General features: G+C 42.3%; 1 protein-coding gene across 2 annotated transcripts in view; it reads right to left on the minus strand.

Moving 5' to 3' along the window:
* The window catches only part of HPS5 (HPS5 biogenesis of lysosomal organelles complex 2 subunit 2), a 49,115-nt gene that overhangs the window by 12,780 nt on the left and 17,702 nt on the right, over window positions 1-18,633 (minus strand). For both annotated transcript variants that reach the window (XR_010728091.1, XM_066251081.1), the window contains exons 9-16: window positions 15,992-16,080; window positions 12,847-13,025; window positions 12,183-12,341; window positions 9,431-9,617; window positions 8,633-8,756; window positions 6,626-6,775; window positions 5,455-5,532; window positions 3,963-4,540 (exon numbers count right to left, since the gene is read on the minus strand). Coding sequence is in view for 1 of the 2 variants with exons in the window: in XM_066251081.1 (XP_066107178.1) it covers window positions 3,963-4,540; window positions 5,455-5,532; window positions 6,626-6,775; window positions 8,633-8,756; window positions 9,431-9,617; window positions 12,183-12,341; window positions 12,847-13,025; window positions 15,992-16,080 (1,544 nt within the window). In the remaining variant the exon portion in view is untranslated. The remainder of the gene's footprint in view (window positions 1-3,962; window positions 4,541-5,454; window positions 5,533-6,625; window positions 6,776-8,632; window positions 8,757-9,430; window positions 9,618-12,182; window positions 12,342-12,846; window positions 13,026-15,991; window positions 16,081-18,633) is intronic.

Genomic DNA, 18,633 nt, shown 5'->3' on the forward strand with positions numbered 1-18,633 from the left:
TAGTTAAAAAGCTGTTTTTCAGCTCTGGCAAGTTGGCTCAGTGGTAGAACATCGGCCCGGCGTGTGTAAATAAGTCCTGGGTTCGATTTCCGGCCAGGGCACACAGGAGAAGCACCCATCTGCTTCTCCACCCTTCCTCTTCTCCTTTTTCTCTGTCCCTCTCTTCTACTCCCGCAAACAAGGCTCCATTAGCCAAACAAGGCAAAGTTGGCCGGGGCACTGAGGATGGCTTCATGGCCTCCAACTCAGGCACTAGAATGGCTCTGGTCGCATCGGAGAAAGGGCTCAGATGGGCAGAGCAACGCCCCCTGGTGGGCTTGCCGGGTAGATCCCGGTGGGGCGCATGCAGGAGTCTGTCTTATTGCCTCCCCGCTTCTCACTTCAGAAAAATATAAAAATTTTTAAAAAAAGCTGTTTTTCATCTGACCAGTGGTAGTGCAGTGGATAGAGCAACAATCTGGAATGCTGAGGTTCCCAGATTCTAAATGCCAAAGTCACCAGCTTCAGTGCACGATAATCAACATGATCCCAAGGTCACTGGCTTGAGCAAGAGATTACCGGCTCAGCTTGAACCCCAGCCCCCAGTCAAGGCACATATGAGAAGCAATCAATGAACAACTAAAATGATGCAATTGTGAGTTGATGCTTCTCATCCTTCACCCTTCCTATTGGGGGGGAGGAGCTGTTTCTCATAATTACAGCATTATTTTAAGGGTGGGGGCCTACTCAACCTACCATTTCTGAATCACCAACTTTCAATTTCTTATATATCTATTTTTAAAGATAACATTTCTTCCCAGTGTTTTGTTGTTTTGGGTTTTTTTTTAGCTGAGGGGAAGAAAAATAGACGGATTCCCATGTGCACCCCAACCAGGATCCACCTGGCAAGCCCATCTGGGGCCAATGCTCGAGTACCAGGCTACATTTTGCACCTGAAACTGATGCGCTGCAGCGGAGTCATCCTTAGAGCTCGGGACCATGTTTGAACCAATCGAACCACCGGGTGCGGGAAAGGAAGAGGGGAAAAAAGAGGGACAGAATGGTGTGGAGAAACACATGGTCACCTCTCCTGTCTGCCCTGACCGGGAATCAAACCGGGACGTCCATATGCCAGGCCGACACTCTATCCACTGAGCAACCAGCCAGGGTCTTTCCAGTTATATTATTTGCTATTTGATTGCATCAGGCAGTAAGCACTTAAGGAAATTCAAGGAGAAAACCATCATTTAAAGCTTGAGAAGTGAGGGAAACTTTATGATTGGGTGAAAGCTAAGCCAAACTTAACCCTAAATTCAAGCAACCAGTGTATCATCCCAAACTACACATCACGCCTACTTTAGACAGCTCTGGTAATAACTTAACAACCAATCAGGCTGATTGAGATTCTTTTCTGTTCTTTTCCTATGACCAGGGTTGGGCATGATCACATAACAGGGATATACATAGCAACACTAAGTAATAATGTCAAACATCTGAATCTATTTGAAGATAAGTAATTTTTCTTATTTCACATAAAAGACAGTTTACCTCAAATCAGATAAAGAAACTAAAATCATTTCTTACACTTTTAACTGTTAAATATCAGCTGAAGCAGAACCATAACTACAGATCCATTTTCTAGAAAATAAAAAGATCTTTAAGTCAGTAATACAGATATGTATCTCGACTTGTAACTATTCACTTTTGGTAATGAATAAAAAGTGTGCTTAAAAGCTAAATAATTATTAGACATATGGCATCTTTTATTCAAGCAGAAGGTTGAAGTAAGAAAATTCACCTCTTCCAAAACCTGGGCCTATGCACTAAAAAGGGCATGCATGGTATCTGGGGTATGAGAGCTGGTTTTATATAAGGACAACAAATAGTGTGACCTTCAATCAAGTGTAAAGTAGAGATTACTGGCTGTCAACCAAAATCTCTGAGGCAGATATGCAAGCTTTCCACGCTTGCATCCATTCTCTCTCTTCTGGACACCTGGTTAGATTACATTAGTCTCCTTTGCAGTTAAATGGGGCCATGTGACAGAATTCTTACCAATGCAGCGTGACAGAAGAGATGTAAGCCACTACCAGGCCAGGCCCGTAAGAGAGCGTGTTTGCCCCTTCCATATGCTTTTCCAGGGACATAACAACCCAACATTAATCACAAACCTAAAGGAGGATGAGACTCAAAAAAAAATGGAAGGAGCCCTGCCCTGGTAGCTCAGGTTGTTAAGAGTTGTCCCAATATGACAAGGTTGCAAGTTCAAGCCCCAGGCAGGGCACATATAAGAATCAACCAATGAATGCATAAATAAATGCAACAACAAATTGATGTTTCTCTCTCTCTCCCTAAAATCAATCAATAAACATTTTTTAAAAAACGGAACTCGGAACTCTGAATTGCCACATGGAAGACTGCTACCCACTGACCTGAAACATATCTTGAACTAGTAGTATATGAGCAAGAAATAAATTCTATAAATCTGAGTTACTATTTCATAAGATACTTATTTCAGCAGGTTAGCTTACTTAACTAGTATAATCTCCCTGTGCCTTAGCTTCCTCACCTATCAAATGGAATAACATCATCTACTCAGAAAACTGTTGTAAGGATAAAATGAAACAATGTCTGTAAAGAGTTTAGCAAAATATGCGGCATACAATAAGTACTCAATAAATGGTCAAAATTATTTCAGTATTAGTAGGTTACAAGGAATTTTCTCATTTTTATATATCTGCATTTATAAGTCTTATTTTAAACCCAACTTCAACATTGCTATGTCATTTTCTGAATATGACTGAGAGAAAGAAAACTAATAAAATACAGCTGCAAATTAAACCAGTATTTGAAAAACCATTAAAAATTAAATTAAACCCTGGCTGGTTGGCTCAGTGGTAGAGTGTTGGCCCAGCGTGTGGAAGTCCTGGGTTCAACTCCCAGTCAGGGCACACAGGAGAAGTGCCCAACTGCTTCTCTACCCTTCCCCCTCTCCTTTCTCTCTCTCTCTCTCTTCCCCTCCCGCAGTCAAGGCTCCATTGGAGCAAAGTTGCCAGGACACTGAGGATGGCTCCATGGCCTCTGCCTCAGGCGCTAGAATGGCTCCGGTTGCAGTGGAGCAACAGCCTAGATGGGCAGAGCATCACCCTCTAGTGGGCATGCCAGGTGGATCCCGGTCAGGTGCATGCAGGAGTCTGTCTCTGCCCCGCTTCACTTCAGAAAAATACTAAATAAATAAATAAATAAAAATTAAATTAAGTGGAAAACAGAATGGAAGTTGACCAGAGAACTAAGGCGATTTTCTACTTAATTCTTATACAGTGTGTCCATCAAGTCATGGTGCACTTTTGACCAGTCACAGGAAAGCAACAAAAAACGATAGAAATGTGAAATCTGCACCAAATAAAAGGGAAACCCTCCCAGTTTCTGTAGGATGATGTGGCAGCATGTGCACATGCGCAGATGACGACATAACACCGTGTATACAGCGGAGCAGCCCACGGCCATGCCAGTCGAGATGTGGACGGTACAGAGGAAAGTTCAGTGTGTTTTGTGGCTCGCTAAATTCGAATCCGTGACCAAAGTGCAACGTGAATATCAGCGCGTTTATAAAGAAGCGCCACCACACAGGAATAACATTACTCGGTGGGATAACCAGTTGAAGGAAACCAGCAGTTTGGTGGAGAAACCCTGTTCTGGTAGGCCATCAGTCAGTGATGAGTCTGTAGAGGCTATACGGGATAGCTACCTAAGGAGCCCTAAAAAATCTGTGCGTGAGCCCACATCAAACTGCACTGAATAGGTGTGAAACTGGGAGTTTTCCTTTTATTTGATGCAATTTCACATTTCTATTGTCTTTTGTTGCTTTCCTGTGACCAGTCAAAAGTGCACCATGACTTTACGGACACACTGTACTTCAAACTCAAAAATACCGAGGCACGCTAAACCAATTTCTATCTTCGGTAAGGTGATGTGATGATTACCTTTCAATCCTTCAATAAAAGTGTCCCAAACACAAGGACTGTTAGTGTAACTAAGCTTGATACTCTCCTTTGCTCTCTTCAAGTCCAGGAGAAAAAAGTACTTCTTTAGGAACTGACAAGCCAGAATCTCAGGATAGCAGTGTTGCAAAGTGTGGTCCAAATGTCCACTTGTGCTTTCAATCTCAGAATTCAGGACAGTCAATTCCAAACACAATGTTGTCAATTCAGCCAGGTCCTTCCAGAGACCATTTGCTATGCTGCATGGAGAACATACTCGGAAAAGGTCATTCAAGGGCGCCTTCAGACTATCTACAGAGTCCCGTGCCATTTGGTCAACAGTTTCTTCAATGCTTAAAGAGTCCCTTTCTTCTTTTTCATCATTTTTATCTACTATTCCATTTTTTGACTCTTCAATTAATAGCACATCCCCGTTCAATGTCATAGATGAGTTGCCAGAGTCTGAAATGACTGAAAAATCTTTCATGGCAAATGTTTTTTCTAACTGTGGAAGCCACTCCTGTAAAACCATTCTCAGAGACTTGGGTTCAAATAAAACCAGTGGGTCCTCCAGCTTGGTCCTATACAAGACAGACAAATAAAAAATTTGTTTCAGGTGTTATTTTAAAACAAATTTTTCATGCTAAAAAACCTAAGAAACACAATATACTTATCTATTTTGTTTCTACTCTTTTTTTTTTTTTTAATTTATTTATTCATTTTTTTTAGAGAGGAGAGGGAGAGACAGAGAGAAAGAGAAGAGAGATGGGGGGAGGAGCTGGAAGCATCAACTCCCATATGTGCCTTGACCAGGTGAGCCCAGGGTTTTTTGTTTTTTTTGTTTGTTTTTTTTTTATATTTCTGAAGCTGGAAACAGGGAGAGACAGTCAGACAGACTCCCGCATGCGCCCGACCGGGATCCACCCGGCACGCCCACCATGGGGCGACGCTCTGCCCACCAGGGGGCGATGCTCTGCCCATCCTGGGCGTCGCCATGTTGCGACCAGAGCCACTCTAGCGCCTGGGGCGGAGGCCACAGAGCCATCCCCAGCGCCCGGGCCATCTTTGCTCCAATGGAGCCTTGGCTGCGGGAGGGGAAGAGAGAGAGACAGAGAGGAAGGCGCGGCAGAGGGGTGGAGAAGCAAATGGGCGCTTCTCCTGTGTGCCCTGGCCGGGAATCGAACCCGGGTCCTCCGCACGCTAGGCCGACGCTCTACCGCTGAGCCAACCGGCCAGGGCGAGCCCAGGGTTTTGAACCGGCGACCTCAGCATTTCCAGGTTGACGCTTTATCCACTACGCCACCACAGGTCAGGCTTTGTTTCTACTCTTTAACAATTAGCTTGGCAACATGACGATACACAGAACATTAACTGTATACTAATTCTTTAATCTCAATTCCAAATAAGACTACCTCTACCCCACATCATCTCAGGACCACTAGTGATGATCTCAAAGTCATCCCATTCACCATAAACCTTCCTCATTCATACTCACATTGCTTCTGCTGTTGCTATTGTGAGCTCTTGGAGTACATCTTCTCCTGGAGGTTGACTAGTTACTTCTTTTTTTTCTCTAGAAAGGTGTGAAAAGAGTGAGAGGGGATTACAGCTTCCTTAGACAAGAATTTATAATTGCTTACTAAGCAGTAAGTATTGTACTTAATGTTACATGAGATAAACAAATGAATGTACAAAATGGTCAATGGCCTTAAGATAAATAAGCTCAAGTCAGAAAAAAAGGCAAACAACTAAGGGCTGTCTTAAATGCCACTGCAATATCTGTCTGGTTTTCCTTTATAAATATATGGATTCACTAAGTTATTCTAAGAATAACACACCTTCTAGTTCATATGACTGTCCAGATACACCAGGTCAATGGGTCTCTCTGAATTCCTGAATAAGTGTGGAGCTTGTCCACTTCTAATGCTCAGATCCCCTGAACTGTGAGACAAGAACAGACCAGATGGACAAGGCACTTCACTCTGGACCTCCACAAGGACTACTGCACTGACATATCACAAGGAGGTACACAGCAAGTCATCAACAGAATGCTCTCATCTTATAGGCCAGAGAATATTAGTGACTTACTCAAAGTCACACATTACTCAGTAGCAGAGCCAGTATAAGGCCTATATCCTTGGTCATGGTACCCTTAATTTTTTTTTTTTTATTTAATCATTTTAGAGAGGAGAGAGAAAGGGAGAGAGAGAGGAGAGACAGACAGAGAGAGAAGGTGGGGAGGAAGTGGAAGCATCAACTCCCATATGTGCCTTGACCAGGCAAGCCCAGGGTTTCAAACTGGCAACCTCAGCATTTCCAGGTCAATGCTTTATCCACTGCGCCACCACAGGTCAGGCGGTACCCTTAATTTAATACTCCTTCTATAATATCCAAAAAATTTTAAGAGATCTGGAGGGGAGGAGGTTGTGCAGGAGACAGATGGAAGAGGTGGTAAATTAAAGCTCTGTCTTAACAGATTTGCCCTGGGTAGAGGTACGTTTCCAATACTTCATTTGTGGTACTCACAATTTTCATGAGCTACATAAACAATCAACAATACACAGGGTAATAGCTGTGCCTTTTCCAATAGGACACAGCTTATGGCTTTTTCCAAACTGACAGATGACACTTCTAGCAGTTACACAGATTTATATGCGAGAGCTTACTCAGTGTCTTCCTCGTTTGGGCAGGTGACTAGACTCACATCTTCTTCACATAACTGTTCATCACCCAAGGGTTCTCGTCTCACTTTCAGATCAGGGCTTGTATGAAGGGTGCCAATTTTCTCAGTAGTTTTACGCACAAAGCTAGAAACACTGGAAGTCAAATGCCAAAAGACCAGCATGAAAAATAAATCTCATTACTGACAAAAAGGAAAATTCAGTCTCTAGTTCTCTGTGTTCCTATCAGTCCCAGAAAAGCAACTTGGATTTTAAAAAAAGACTCTGCTTACAGTTACTTCCCTAATCAAGTACATATTTCACATAAGGTCCATACAAAATTTACTTAAGGACTCACTTCATTTACTAAACTGCCTTGAGTAGGTGCTAAAATCAAGGTATTTAATTCCAGTTTGTCTGTGATATTTCTGACAGCTTTGGCAAAGGAGGCCACGTGACCACCTCCCCAACCTGGCCAGAGAATTAACAAAACTGTTCATGAAACTCAGGTGCCAACTAGTCACAACATATTTTTCTTAATAAGTAAAATGTATACCCAGTAAGACAGACAAGCAGTAACCCTTTGTGTAGTGAGTTTTTTTCATGTTTGCTGACCTCTGGGAGTGAGTTTTTCAAAAAATGAAATTCCAGTTACAGTTTTATTAACTTCAAATCATGTTTGTTTGATAAACAATTTATGGAAATAAGAACATACATTTGCCTTTTTTTTTTGAATTTTTCTGAAGCTAGAAACGGGGAGACAGTCAGACTCCCGCATGCGCCTGACCGGGATCCACCCAGCACGCCCACCAGGGGCGATGCTCTGCCCACCAGGGGGCGATGCTCTGCCCCTCCGGGGCGTTGCTTTGTTGCAACCAGAGCCACTCTAGCGCCTGGGGCAGAGGCCAAGGAGCCATCCCCAGCGCCCAGGCCATCTTTGCTCCAGTGGAGCCTCGCTGCGGGAGGGGAAGAGAGAGACAGAGAGGAAGGAGAGGGGGAGGGATGGAGAAGCAGATGGGCGCTTCTCCTGTGTGCCCTGGCCGGGAATCGAACCCGGGACTTCTGCACACCAGGCCGACGCTCTACCACTGAGCCAACCGGCCAGGGCCACATTTGCCTTTTTTTAATGTTGCCTTACACATTTTTAAAATAAAAATTTTTGTACAATCGTACTGTGGATGGTTAGGAGGCATGAGGACGTACGTGAACATTCATACTACTCAAAGGGTTAAGTTACTGTACAAAGTCTTCTCTCTCAAACTCAAATGACAACCCTGGTCCCATGTAGTTGCTAGAAAGACTTCTAAAGTTTCCAACTCAGAGCCCAAACTGTGAAATAATCAAGAAATGACTGATGATATATGGAAACTGTTCCTATGAAGGATGAGAAAAAAAAAACAAAAACAGATTTTTAAACTTTTGCTGCCTGTAGTTTAAAAAACCACATCTATAGGCCCTGGCCAGTTGGCTCAGTGGTAGAGCGTTGGCCTGGTGTGCAGGAATCCCGGGTTCGATTCCCGGCCAGGGCACACAGGAGAAGCGCCCATCTGCTTCTCCACCCCTCCCTCTCTCCTTCCTCTCTGTCTCTCTCTTCCCCTCCCGCAGCAAAGGATGGCTCTGTGGCCTCTGCCTCAGGCGCTAGAATGGCTCTGATTTCGGCAGAGCGACGCCCCAGATGGGCATGCCGGGTGGATCCCGGTCAGGCGCATGCGGGAGTCTGTCTGACTGCCTTCCTGCTTCCAACTTAAGAAAAAAATACAAAACAAAAAAACAAACAAAAAAAACCCCACATCTATAACAACTCAGTTATCCAGCTACTCAAAGATGGAAGCTAAATTCTCTAAGAGGGAAATGAAAAGTTAACAGCTCCCTATAACATGTGATATGAGAAATAACCCAGAGACATTCTTTTTTCTTATTTAAAATGTCTTTCTATTCTCAGCACACAAGTACCAAAGGTGACAAATGGAGTAAAACCAGAACGGGATTAAATGCCAAGACGGATCAGTTTACCTTTCCTTGACTGCCTGAAGAGACACAAGGGGAGATGGAGAGCGAAATGGTAATGGAATGCCGAAAGGGAGGAAAGTTTCATTCTTATCTGTCTCAAACGTCACTGGACCATGAGAAACATTGTCTGATGAATGAAATCAGGAGAAAGAAACAAAGTCTAATCACATGGGGTTTCTTTAATCTTTAAAGAAATTCTGAAATAAATAAACCAAAGGAAATGAAGAGTTCAATACCAAAATCACACTGACCCAGATACAAATGAGCAGAACACAGGTTTACAAGATGGCATGGGATGGTCCACATATGAACACTCAGGCATGTACCTTCATTTTCCTACTAACCCTGAGTCCCCATAAGTCAAAAGGAAGTTTAGAGTCTTTATTAATCTCCTCTCAACAGTTCGGTCCCAGGAATGCTCAAACATCAAGAAGTATAGGCAATGGCCCCAAAACTGTAGTAACTTTTTCATTCCTGATGGAAAATAATTTGGTTAGTCAGAATAAAGCTGTCCCTCTCCTTTGGTTAATGATTTCCTTCCTTATCCGTTCCAGCATTTTGATGCATGATTAAAATTAGGTACTTTACCAATGAGCCTAAACCTAAGGGGGGAAAAAATAACTAAACACAAATCTATTCTTCTACTGGTGAGCAGATCTCTAAGTCTGGATGGAAAGTCCATCAACAGAATAAAAATTATTAACACCTTAGAGAAAACTCTGTGCATGAGATAATCTTGGCAAATGAGTCGCAGAAAATAAGTGCTTCACATCTGCAATCAATAAAAGACACAGTCATCACCTTCATTTCCGTGTGAGCTGCAACACTGATCTGGCTGGTCCTCTTCTTGATGTGCGATGAATTCTTTCAGTCTCTCGTCTTCTGAGAGGGTCTGGCTGTGGAGGGAACATGTGTCTTCATCTGACTGACTGCCTCTTCGACTGCTAATGATACGGTAAATACCACAGTCCAAGATGCTGAAACTTTCCTAAAAATAAAAAGAATTCCAAAACAATCAAAAGTAAAACTTTCCTTTAGAACATAAAACAGCGTGTTTTTTTTTTGGGTTTTTTTTTCCATTTTTCTGAAGCTGGAAACAGGGAGAGACAGTCAGACAGACTCCCGCATGCGCCCGACCGGGATCCACCCAGCACGCCCACCATGGGGCGACGCTCTGCCCACCAGGGGGCGATGCTCTGCCCATCCTAGGCGTCGCCATGTTGCAACCAGAGCCACTCTAGCGCCTGAGGCAGAGGCCACAGAGCCATCCCCAGCGCCCGGGCCATCTTTGCTCCAATGGAGCCTTGGCTGCGGGAGGGGAAGAGAGAGACAGAGAGGAAAGTGCGGCAGAGGGGTGGAGAAGCAAATGGGCGCTTCTCCTGTATGCCCTGGCCGGGAATCGAACCCGGGTCCTCCGCACACTAGGCCAACGCTCTACCGCTGAGCCAACCGGCCAGGGCTAAAACAGCTTTTTAAGAGAAAAATCAACAGTAAAAGCAGGTCAAGAATAACAATTATGGTTTATTACGACAAAGTGGTGAACAAAGTGTAGGCTCCTGGCAGCTGGGTCACTCTCATTTGCTAGTGGCATCATGCTGCCCTGTTTCTGCAGCTTGTCTATACAAAGCCTCAGTGAGAATGGGGACTGAATGAGACGATCCTCAGTTGCACTGAGACTCAAATAGCATCAAGAAACTAAAATCACAAGCTGTAAAACCATAAGCATCTTAGAAGAAACCATAGGCAGTAAGCTCTCTGACATCTCTCACGGAAATATATTTGCCGATTTCTTTCCACGGGCAAGTGAAATAAAAGACAGGATAAACAAATGGGACTATATCAAACTAAAAAGTTTTTGCACAGCTAAAGACAGTAAGAACAGAATAAAAAGACAAACTACACAATGGGAGAACATATTTGACAATACGTCTGATAAGGGGTTAATAACCAAAATTTATAAAGAACTTGTAAAATTCAATACCAGGAAGACAAACAATCCAATCAAAAAATGGGCAAAAGAAATGAATAGATAATTCTCCAAAGAGGACATACAGATGGCCAATAGGCATATGAAAAAATGCTCAACATCACTAATCATTAAAGAAATGCAAATTAAAACCACAATGAGATAACACCTCACACCAGTCAGAATGGCGCTCATCAACAAAACAACACAGAATAAGTGCTGGCAAGGATGTGGAGAAAAGGGAACCCTCCTGCACTGCTGGTGGGAATACAGACTGGTGCAGTCACTGTGGAAAACAGTATGGAGATTCTCAAAAAATTAAAAATCGAACTGCCTTTTGACCCAGCTATACCACTGTTAGGAATATACCCCAAGAACACCATAGCACTGTTTGAAAAGAACAAATGCACCCCCATGTTTATGGCAGCATTATTCACTATAGCGAAGATCTGGAAACAACCCAAGTGACCGTTAGTGGACGAGTGGATTAAAAAGCTTTGGTACATATATACTATGGAGTACTACTCAGCCATAAGAAACAATGACATCGGATCATTCACAACAACATGGATGGACCTTGATAACATTATACTGAGCAAAATTAAGTAAATCAGAAAAAACTAAGAACTATATGATTCCATACATAGGTGGGACATAAAAATGAGACTCAGAGACATGGACAAGAGTGTGTTGGTTACGGGGGCGGGGGGGGGGGGGAGAGGAAGGGGGTTGGGGAAGGGGAGGGGGGCACAAAGAAAACCAGTTAGAAGGTGACAGAAGACAATTGAACTTTGGGTGATGGGAATGCAGCATAATCAAATGTCAAAATAACCTAGAGATGTTTTCTCTGAACATATGTACCCTGATTTATCAATGTCATCCCATTAAAAATTAATTTAAAAAAATAAATAAATAAAATACTCAAAATTTAAAAAAAAAAGAATCTAAAATCACATATTGGGAACAACTTGTACTGGAGGCTCTATAACAGGGGTCTCAAACTCGGCCCACAGAACAATTTTGTGCGGCCCGCAGACTAATCCACGAAGTTCAAAATATTTTGGATAAAATTAAGTAAGCCTAGGGGCCTACTTGTATTTTTCATTTCTCTAGCATCCTAGCTAGATATTAGCCTAGTTAACAGCAGTTGTGATGCGAACTACAGTTTCTGGTCGTTTTGTGACACTGAGTGAACTGCATGTACGATTGTGCTTGTTGTACTGATTTTTTTTTGTTTTCAACTGCAGTGAGAAAAGTGTTCCGTAACAGTTGCCTTTTGTAGACCTAGTGCGGCCCGCTGAACGGCTGTGATCATGCTCTGCGGCCCACATGCTGAGTTGAGTTTGAGACCCCTGCTCTATAAGATGCATTTGCAAACAAAATGTAATTAAAAAAGGCTCCAAGACAAACCTAAATGTAGGCTTCATGTGGCTGTCCAAGAGCAGAAAAAAAGAACCCTGGTGACCCCTCACAAAAAAGTCTACCATATGGAAAGGGAGAGAAGCATTGGGCTCCTAGACATGAGTACAACCTAAGGTACAAAATATTACTGTATCGAAAAACCTTTTTAAAAGTGAGAATACCTACATGTGATGAAATAGAGCTTCTTCTACTGCTACAAGCTGAATCCAAAGGTTCAAATTTTAAGATCAAGTCTTCCAGTTGAGAAATCAAATCATTATAGGTTGTGAGGTCCAGTTGAGATTTCAAATGCTCCAACTTATCCACAGTCAAAGATTTTCTTCCCTAATGAAAAGACAAATAGAAACCCAATAGAATAGCCTACTTTGTAACTAAATCTATATTCAAATGGCCAATACACTGAAAGGGGGTCTAACAGAGGATATAAAGCCTCAGAAGTGCTTTAAAAATGCTTCACAGCTAGTGAAAGACAATGAGAATCACCTCAGGAATTAATCATTTATTTAGGAGTCACCGTATGCAGTCATGCCCCTTAAAACAAGGTCTGAAATTCAAATAAAGTTTGTGGGTAAACTTGATTTTTTTTAAATAGAAAAGTACACCCTTGTGCTTGCTTCGGCAGCACATATACTAAAATTGGAAAAGTACACTCTTTTTCTTATCCTCCATCCACCCCTAGATTTATGTCATGCTGCCTTTGGGAATTCATTGCTGCTTTATCTGTTGGTCATATAGCAAGGGCTAACAAGCTAAGCAACTCTGTAGCACAATCCTGCCCACTAGAATGGTTTTTAACAACCCACATGACCATGTAAGCACTCTAACTCACTCTGCTGGCAATGACAGAATTTTGAAAAAGACAGCAAGTGCGAGCAGCCAGGTTCCACAGGCCTCTCCTGAGCAGGCGTTCCACACAGCGTTCCACAGATAAGAGGGAAAGACGGGAGATTTTCCCATTCAGGTGCAGACAGAAAAGCTCATTCTTGTAGACAGCCACATCCTGAATATCTACAAGAACCATAGGGGTGAACATGCAGGACATTAACCAAATACTCCTTTTCCATTTCTTCAAGGGTTAAAATTGTTCTAATAAATTCACTTTTTATATAGATTTGGCTTGATTAAATTTCATCTTTTTATATTTACATTTCAATAAAGAAATCATATTTTAGACACTATTTAAAAAAAAAACAGAATAAAAGTTACAGAGAAAGAAACATCTCTCTCTGATCTTAAATCCTATGTTTAAAACGCTATTTTCACCTGACCTGTCGTGGCACAATGGTTCAAATGTCGACCTGGAATGCTGAGATCACTGGTTCAAAACTCTGGACTTGCTTGGTCAAGGCACATTTGAGAAGCAACAACTATGAGTTCATGCTTCCCACTCCTCCCCCACTGCCTTTCTCTCCCTCCTCTCTCTAAAATCAATAAATGAAACCTTGGCCCTGGCCGGTTGGCTCAGCGGTAGAGCGTCGGCCTAGCGTGCGGAGGACCCGGGTTCGATTCCCGGCCAGGGCACACAGGAGAAGCGTCCATTTGCTTCTCCACCCCTCCGCCGCGCCTTCCTCTCTGTCTCTCTCTTCCCCTCCCGCAGCCGAGGCTCCATTGGAGCAAAGATGGCCCGGGCGCTGGGGATGGCTCTGTGGCCTCTGCCTCAGGCGCTAGAGTGGCTCTGGTCGCAACATGGCGACGCCCAGGATGGGCAGAGCATCGCCCCCTGGTGGGCAGAGCGTCACCCCATGGTGGGCGTGCCAGGTGGATCCCGGTCGGGCGCATGCGGGAGTCTGTCTCTCCCTGTTTCCAGCTTCAGAAAAATGAAAAAATAAAAATAAAAATAAATAAATAAATAAATGAAACCTTGAAAAAAAATAAAAAGATTTAAAATGCTATTTCCTGTGAAATGAAACTGGGACTTTAAAAGAGGGTATTCTACATCAGAGAGCAGACTATAACATTTCTGAGTGTTATAATTTAATGTCAGTGAATGGATTTTAACATAGTATGTAAATCAAGAAACAGTTTATGGAAAAACAGATCATGAAAGTACTTAAATATAGAATAACATGAATGGGCTTTAGAAACTGGTTTTGATATTACTTATACATAGAAACTAAAAAGACAGTCTCATAGAAACAGTGGAATCGTGGTCTCTAGAGACTGGGGGTGTAGAAGAATAGAGATATGATGGTCAAAGGATACACACATGCAACTAGGAAATGAATAAATTCTAGAGGTCTAATGCAAAGCATTGTGATCATAGTCAATAATACTGTGCTATATACTTCAAAATTATCTAAGAGACTAGACCAGGGGTCGGGAACCTTTTTGGCTGAGAGAGCCATGAATGCCACATATTTTAAAATGTAATTCCATGAGAGCCATACAACGACCCATGTATGATACACATTATTCAATAAACATTTGTTGTCCCAGAGGACATAGCTGTGATTGGCTCCAGCCACCTGCAACCATGAACATGAGCGGTAGGAAATGAATGGATTGTAATACATGAGAATATTTTATATTTTTAAAGTTATTATTTTTTTTATTAAAGATTTGTCTGCGAGCCAGGATGCAGTCATCGAAAGAGCCACATCTGCCTCGCGAGCCATAGGTTCCTGACCCCTGGACTAGACCTTAAATGTTCTCACCACAAAAGGTAGTAATCTTTTGCAACATATAAATGTATTAAATCAACACATTCTACAATCTTGAACTTATACAATGTATATGTCAATTTTAAAAAGTCCAAAAAAATAAAACAAAAAAACCCACTAAATTTTCATGGGACACCTTTAGGGTACTCAATCCACAAGAAATCAATGTTGATTAGATCGGTAAATGATGTCTTCTTTCCTTTTCTGTTTTTACAAAGCAGAAAATGACCCAAAAGTCAGATATACTCCCTGAACAGCAATGCTGAAAAAAATCTAGATTTCCTCTATTTCTGGTTTTAACCAAAAGAATACAGAAATTAATTTTCTCTGTCTCAGCCATATACAATGGCTATTGTTCCCACAAAGACTTTTTGAACCCTAACTATTGAGACACAAAATAAGAGTTAAAGCAAGACTTCTAAAAGGAGTACAGATTCAGGATAAGTAGAAGGGGTGGGGGAGGAACACATTCAATCCTTATTTAAAAATTTAAAGGGCATGAAAAACTAACACAAATTCACAAATGTATGCTTGTGAAAACTATCTTACAATGTGAAACACCTATGATGTTTTTTTTTGTTTTTTTTTCATTTTTCATTTTTCTGAAGCTGGAAACGGGGAGAGACAGTCAGACAGACTCCCGCATGCGCCCGACCGGGATCCACCCGGCACGCCCACCAGGGGCGAAGCTCTGCCCACCAGGGGGCGATGCTCTGCCCATCCTGGGCGTCGCCATGTTGCGACCAGAGCCACTCTAGCGCCTGAGGCAGAGGCCACAGAGCCATCCCCAGCGCCCGGGCCATCTTTGCTCCAATGGAGCCTTGGCTGCGGGAGGGGAAGAGAGAGACAGAGAGGAAAGCGCGGCGGAGGGGTGGAGAAGCAAATGGGCGCTTCTCCTGTGTGCCCTGGCCGGGAATCGAACCCGGGTCCTCCGCACGCTAGGCCGACGCTCTACCGCTGAGCCAACCGGCCAGGGCTGAAACACCTATGATGTTAACGTTTATTTTATTTTTTTTCCTTTTTTGAATTTATTGGTGACACTGGTGTCAAAAATTATACAGCTTCTAGACATACAACACACCATCTACACACTGTATTGTATGTTTATCACCCTAAGTCCAGTCTCCAACCATCACCATTTTTCCCTCCTATACTCTCCTCCACCTCTCTCCATACCCCCCATGTTAATGTTTAAAAGAAATGTCACCTTGTTCTATTTTTCTACTTTTTACACTATAAGAGAATCCTCCTACAAGAATTCAATCTTTCACAAGTATGAGATTTAAGTTACATAAAAAGGAAAAATATAATTACCTTTGACTTCACTCCAAAGAAGAACTTGAACATTTTGAGGAATGAAAATATAAATTCCTCTTTCTGTCCAAGTCAACACACAGTGCTCACTGCAAGAGGAAAAGGAAGGAATCAAAAGAATTCTGGTTTGCTCAGATACAGAAGTTTATGATAATTCCCTGAATTCAGATCCTACATCAGCTATCAAAGTAAAATCAGCCTGTATAAAGAAAATACAACAGTGAATCAGCAAATCAAGTCTTAAAACCTCTTTTCTGCCTATAACAACATAGAACTTTAAAAAAAATTGTATACGATGCCAAACTGGTATAAATTCAGATACATATGCTAAATATCTTCTAGAAAAGGAAAAAGCTGATATTTTTGCTGATGTTTGTTAAAGCTGCTAAACTTCCCACGTGGTATGATAGCAGTACATTTAAAACAAAGTCTAAGCATAATACCTCACCACCAATCACTGCTTCAATGAGTCGCTTTTAGGAATGGTAGTATTTAAATCCTTAGTTTAAGCAAGAAAAGGTTGAAAATTCCCACTCAACTATGTGCCGGGAGCTTCACTAAAGACATACTATCATCTCACTCTGTAGTAACTCAAAGATAAATATGCTACCCCTATTTCATTAAAAAAAAAATACTGAAGCACAGAAACATGAAAATGTATGCCCATGGCCACTCATACTTCAGCATGAATGCAAAATACTGAGTCAAAATTTATACCAAGGACCACCTGGTTCCCAAAATCTAGGCCCTGAGCAGTGGCTCCGTGGATAAAGCATCAGTCCAGCACATGGATGTCCTGGGTTTGATTCCTGGTCAGGGCACACTGGAGAAGTGACTGTCTGCTTCTCCTCCTCTCCTCTCTCTCTTTCCTTCCCACAGTCAGTGGCTTGATTGGTTTGAGTATGGCACCAGGTGCTGAGGATAGCTCGGTTGGTCCAAGTGCATCAGCCTCAGGCACTAAAAATAGCTTGGTACTTGAGCATCGGCCCCAAACAGGGGTTGCCAGGTAGATCCTGGTCAGGGCACATGCAGGAGTCTGCCTCACTGTCTTCCCTCCTCTCACCTAAAACAAATAAACAGAAACAAACAAACAAACAAAAACCAAAATCCAGACATTTTTCTGTAGGCCTCATAAAATCTATGTCTTCTCTCATTTATCCTCACTAAGCCACCTCATGACCTGGGATCCTGGTTATTCCATTTAACTGCATTCCCAAAATGCCACAGATTCCCAAAGTGCCAAACCCAATAACCCTTCCTTATTTCCCTTTCTTGATACCCAAGCAGGGCCCTACCCTGCTGGCTATTCCTTCCTTCCTGAATCCCACTCCCTGGACTCTGGGACACTGCACTTTCTTGGTCCATCTTCCTTTCCAGTTCCAGCCCTAGTACTCTTCATCTCTGCCTATCTCTTTCTATACTCCTCTGCTCATATATCTCACTCTCTCAAGGCTGCTACTATTTTTAACATATCACTGGTAATCTCTGCTTCTTGCTCCCCACCAGGGCACTCTCCAGCTTACGATGTCCTCATTCTAGCCATCTCTCAAGGATCAGCAGAAGCTGTAATCACCTCTGAAATCCTCCTCATATGGCTGACAGCAAGTGCTTTTCGTCCTGCACCCAACCTATCTCTTGTCTGCTCATATGACAATCATGTACTGTGCTGTCACAACTCTTATTTTATTATTGCTGCTAAACTAAACTACATCTCTCCAAAAATAAAAATATACATATATATACATATATTTTACATTTTAAAATATATATACACACATATATTTTAAATATATAAAAAATATATATTTTTTTTTTGGTAAGAGAGGAAGAGAGAAAGAGAGAGGAACAGACAGGAAGGGAGAGAGATGAGAAGCATCAATTCTTTGTTCTTCATTGCAGCACCTTAGTTGTTCATATGTGCCTTGACCTGGGGGCTACAGCAGAGTAAGTGACCCCTTGTTCAAGCCAGCGACCATAGGGTCATGTCTATGATCCCACACTCAAGTCAGCGACCTCGGGGTTTCAAACCTGGGTCCTCTGTGTCCCAGTCTGACACTCTATCCACTGCGCCACCGCCTGGTCAGGCCAAAAACATAGTCTTAACAACAGGAACTTTTATTTTTTTAATGCACCCAAAAGTACTAAAAATGGTACCATGTAGCCATGAAACTAAGAATGATAAATTTAACACAAATATTAAACACTGTGCCAATATAAAACCAAAATAATCTCTGTCACAAAGATGGAAGACATGGTAAAGAATCCTAGTCCAAAGGAAGTAAAACTGGAAGGTTGACTTCAGGAGCCAAAGGAAAAAAAGAGAGAGGCCAGAGGATCCCTGAGTAAAGAGATAAGAGGATCATGATTTTGATACTGAACTTGATATTCAGCTTGGAAAGGTTCCTAAGGAATAGCAACCTATATTAGATGGAGGCGGTAGGGAACAGATAAGAGCTGATACTTCGTAATTTATATCCTTCAACCCTTTGCCCCTTCACTGATAATAAACAGACTGGGACACAAGCTTAACAACACTGTGTAGGAAGGACGTGATACCAGTGTACCCAAAAAGAAACAAAGTATATGTTTGCTCTATTATGGTATTTGTGGGTGTAACAGTAAAGGTTACTACAAGACTCAAG

Source organism: Saccopteryx bilineata, chromosome 1, assembly GCF_036850765.1.
Source record: "Saccopteryx bilineata isolate mSacBil1 chromosome 1, mSacBil1_pri_phased_curated, whole genome shotgun sequence".
Classification (NCBI taxonomy): domain Eukaryota; kingdom Metazoa; phylum Chordata; class Mammalia; order Chiroptera; family Emballonuridae; genus Saccopteryx; species Saccopteryx bilineata.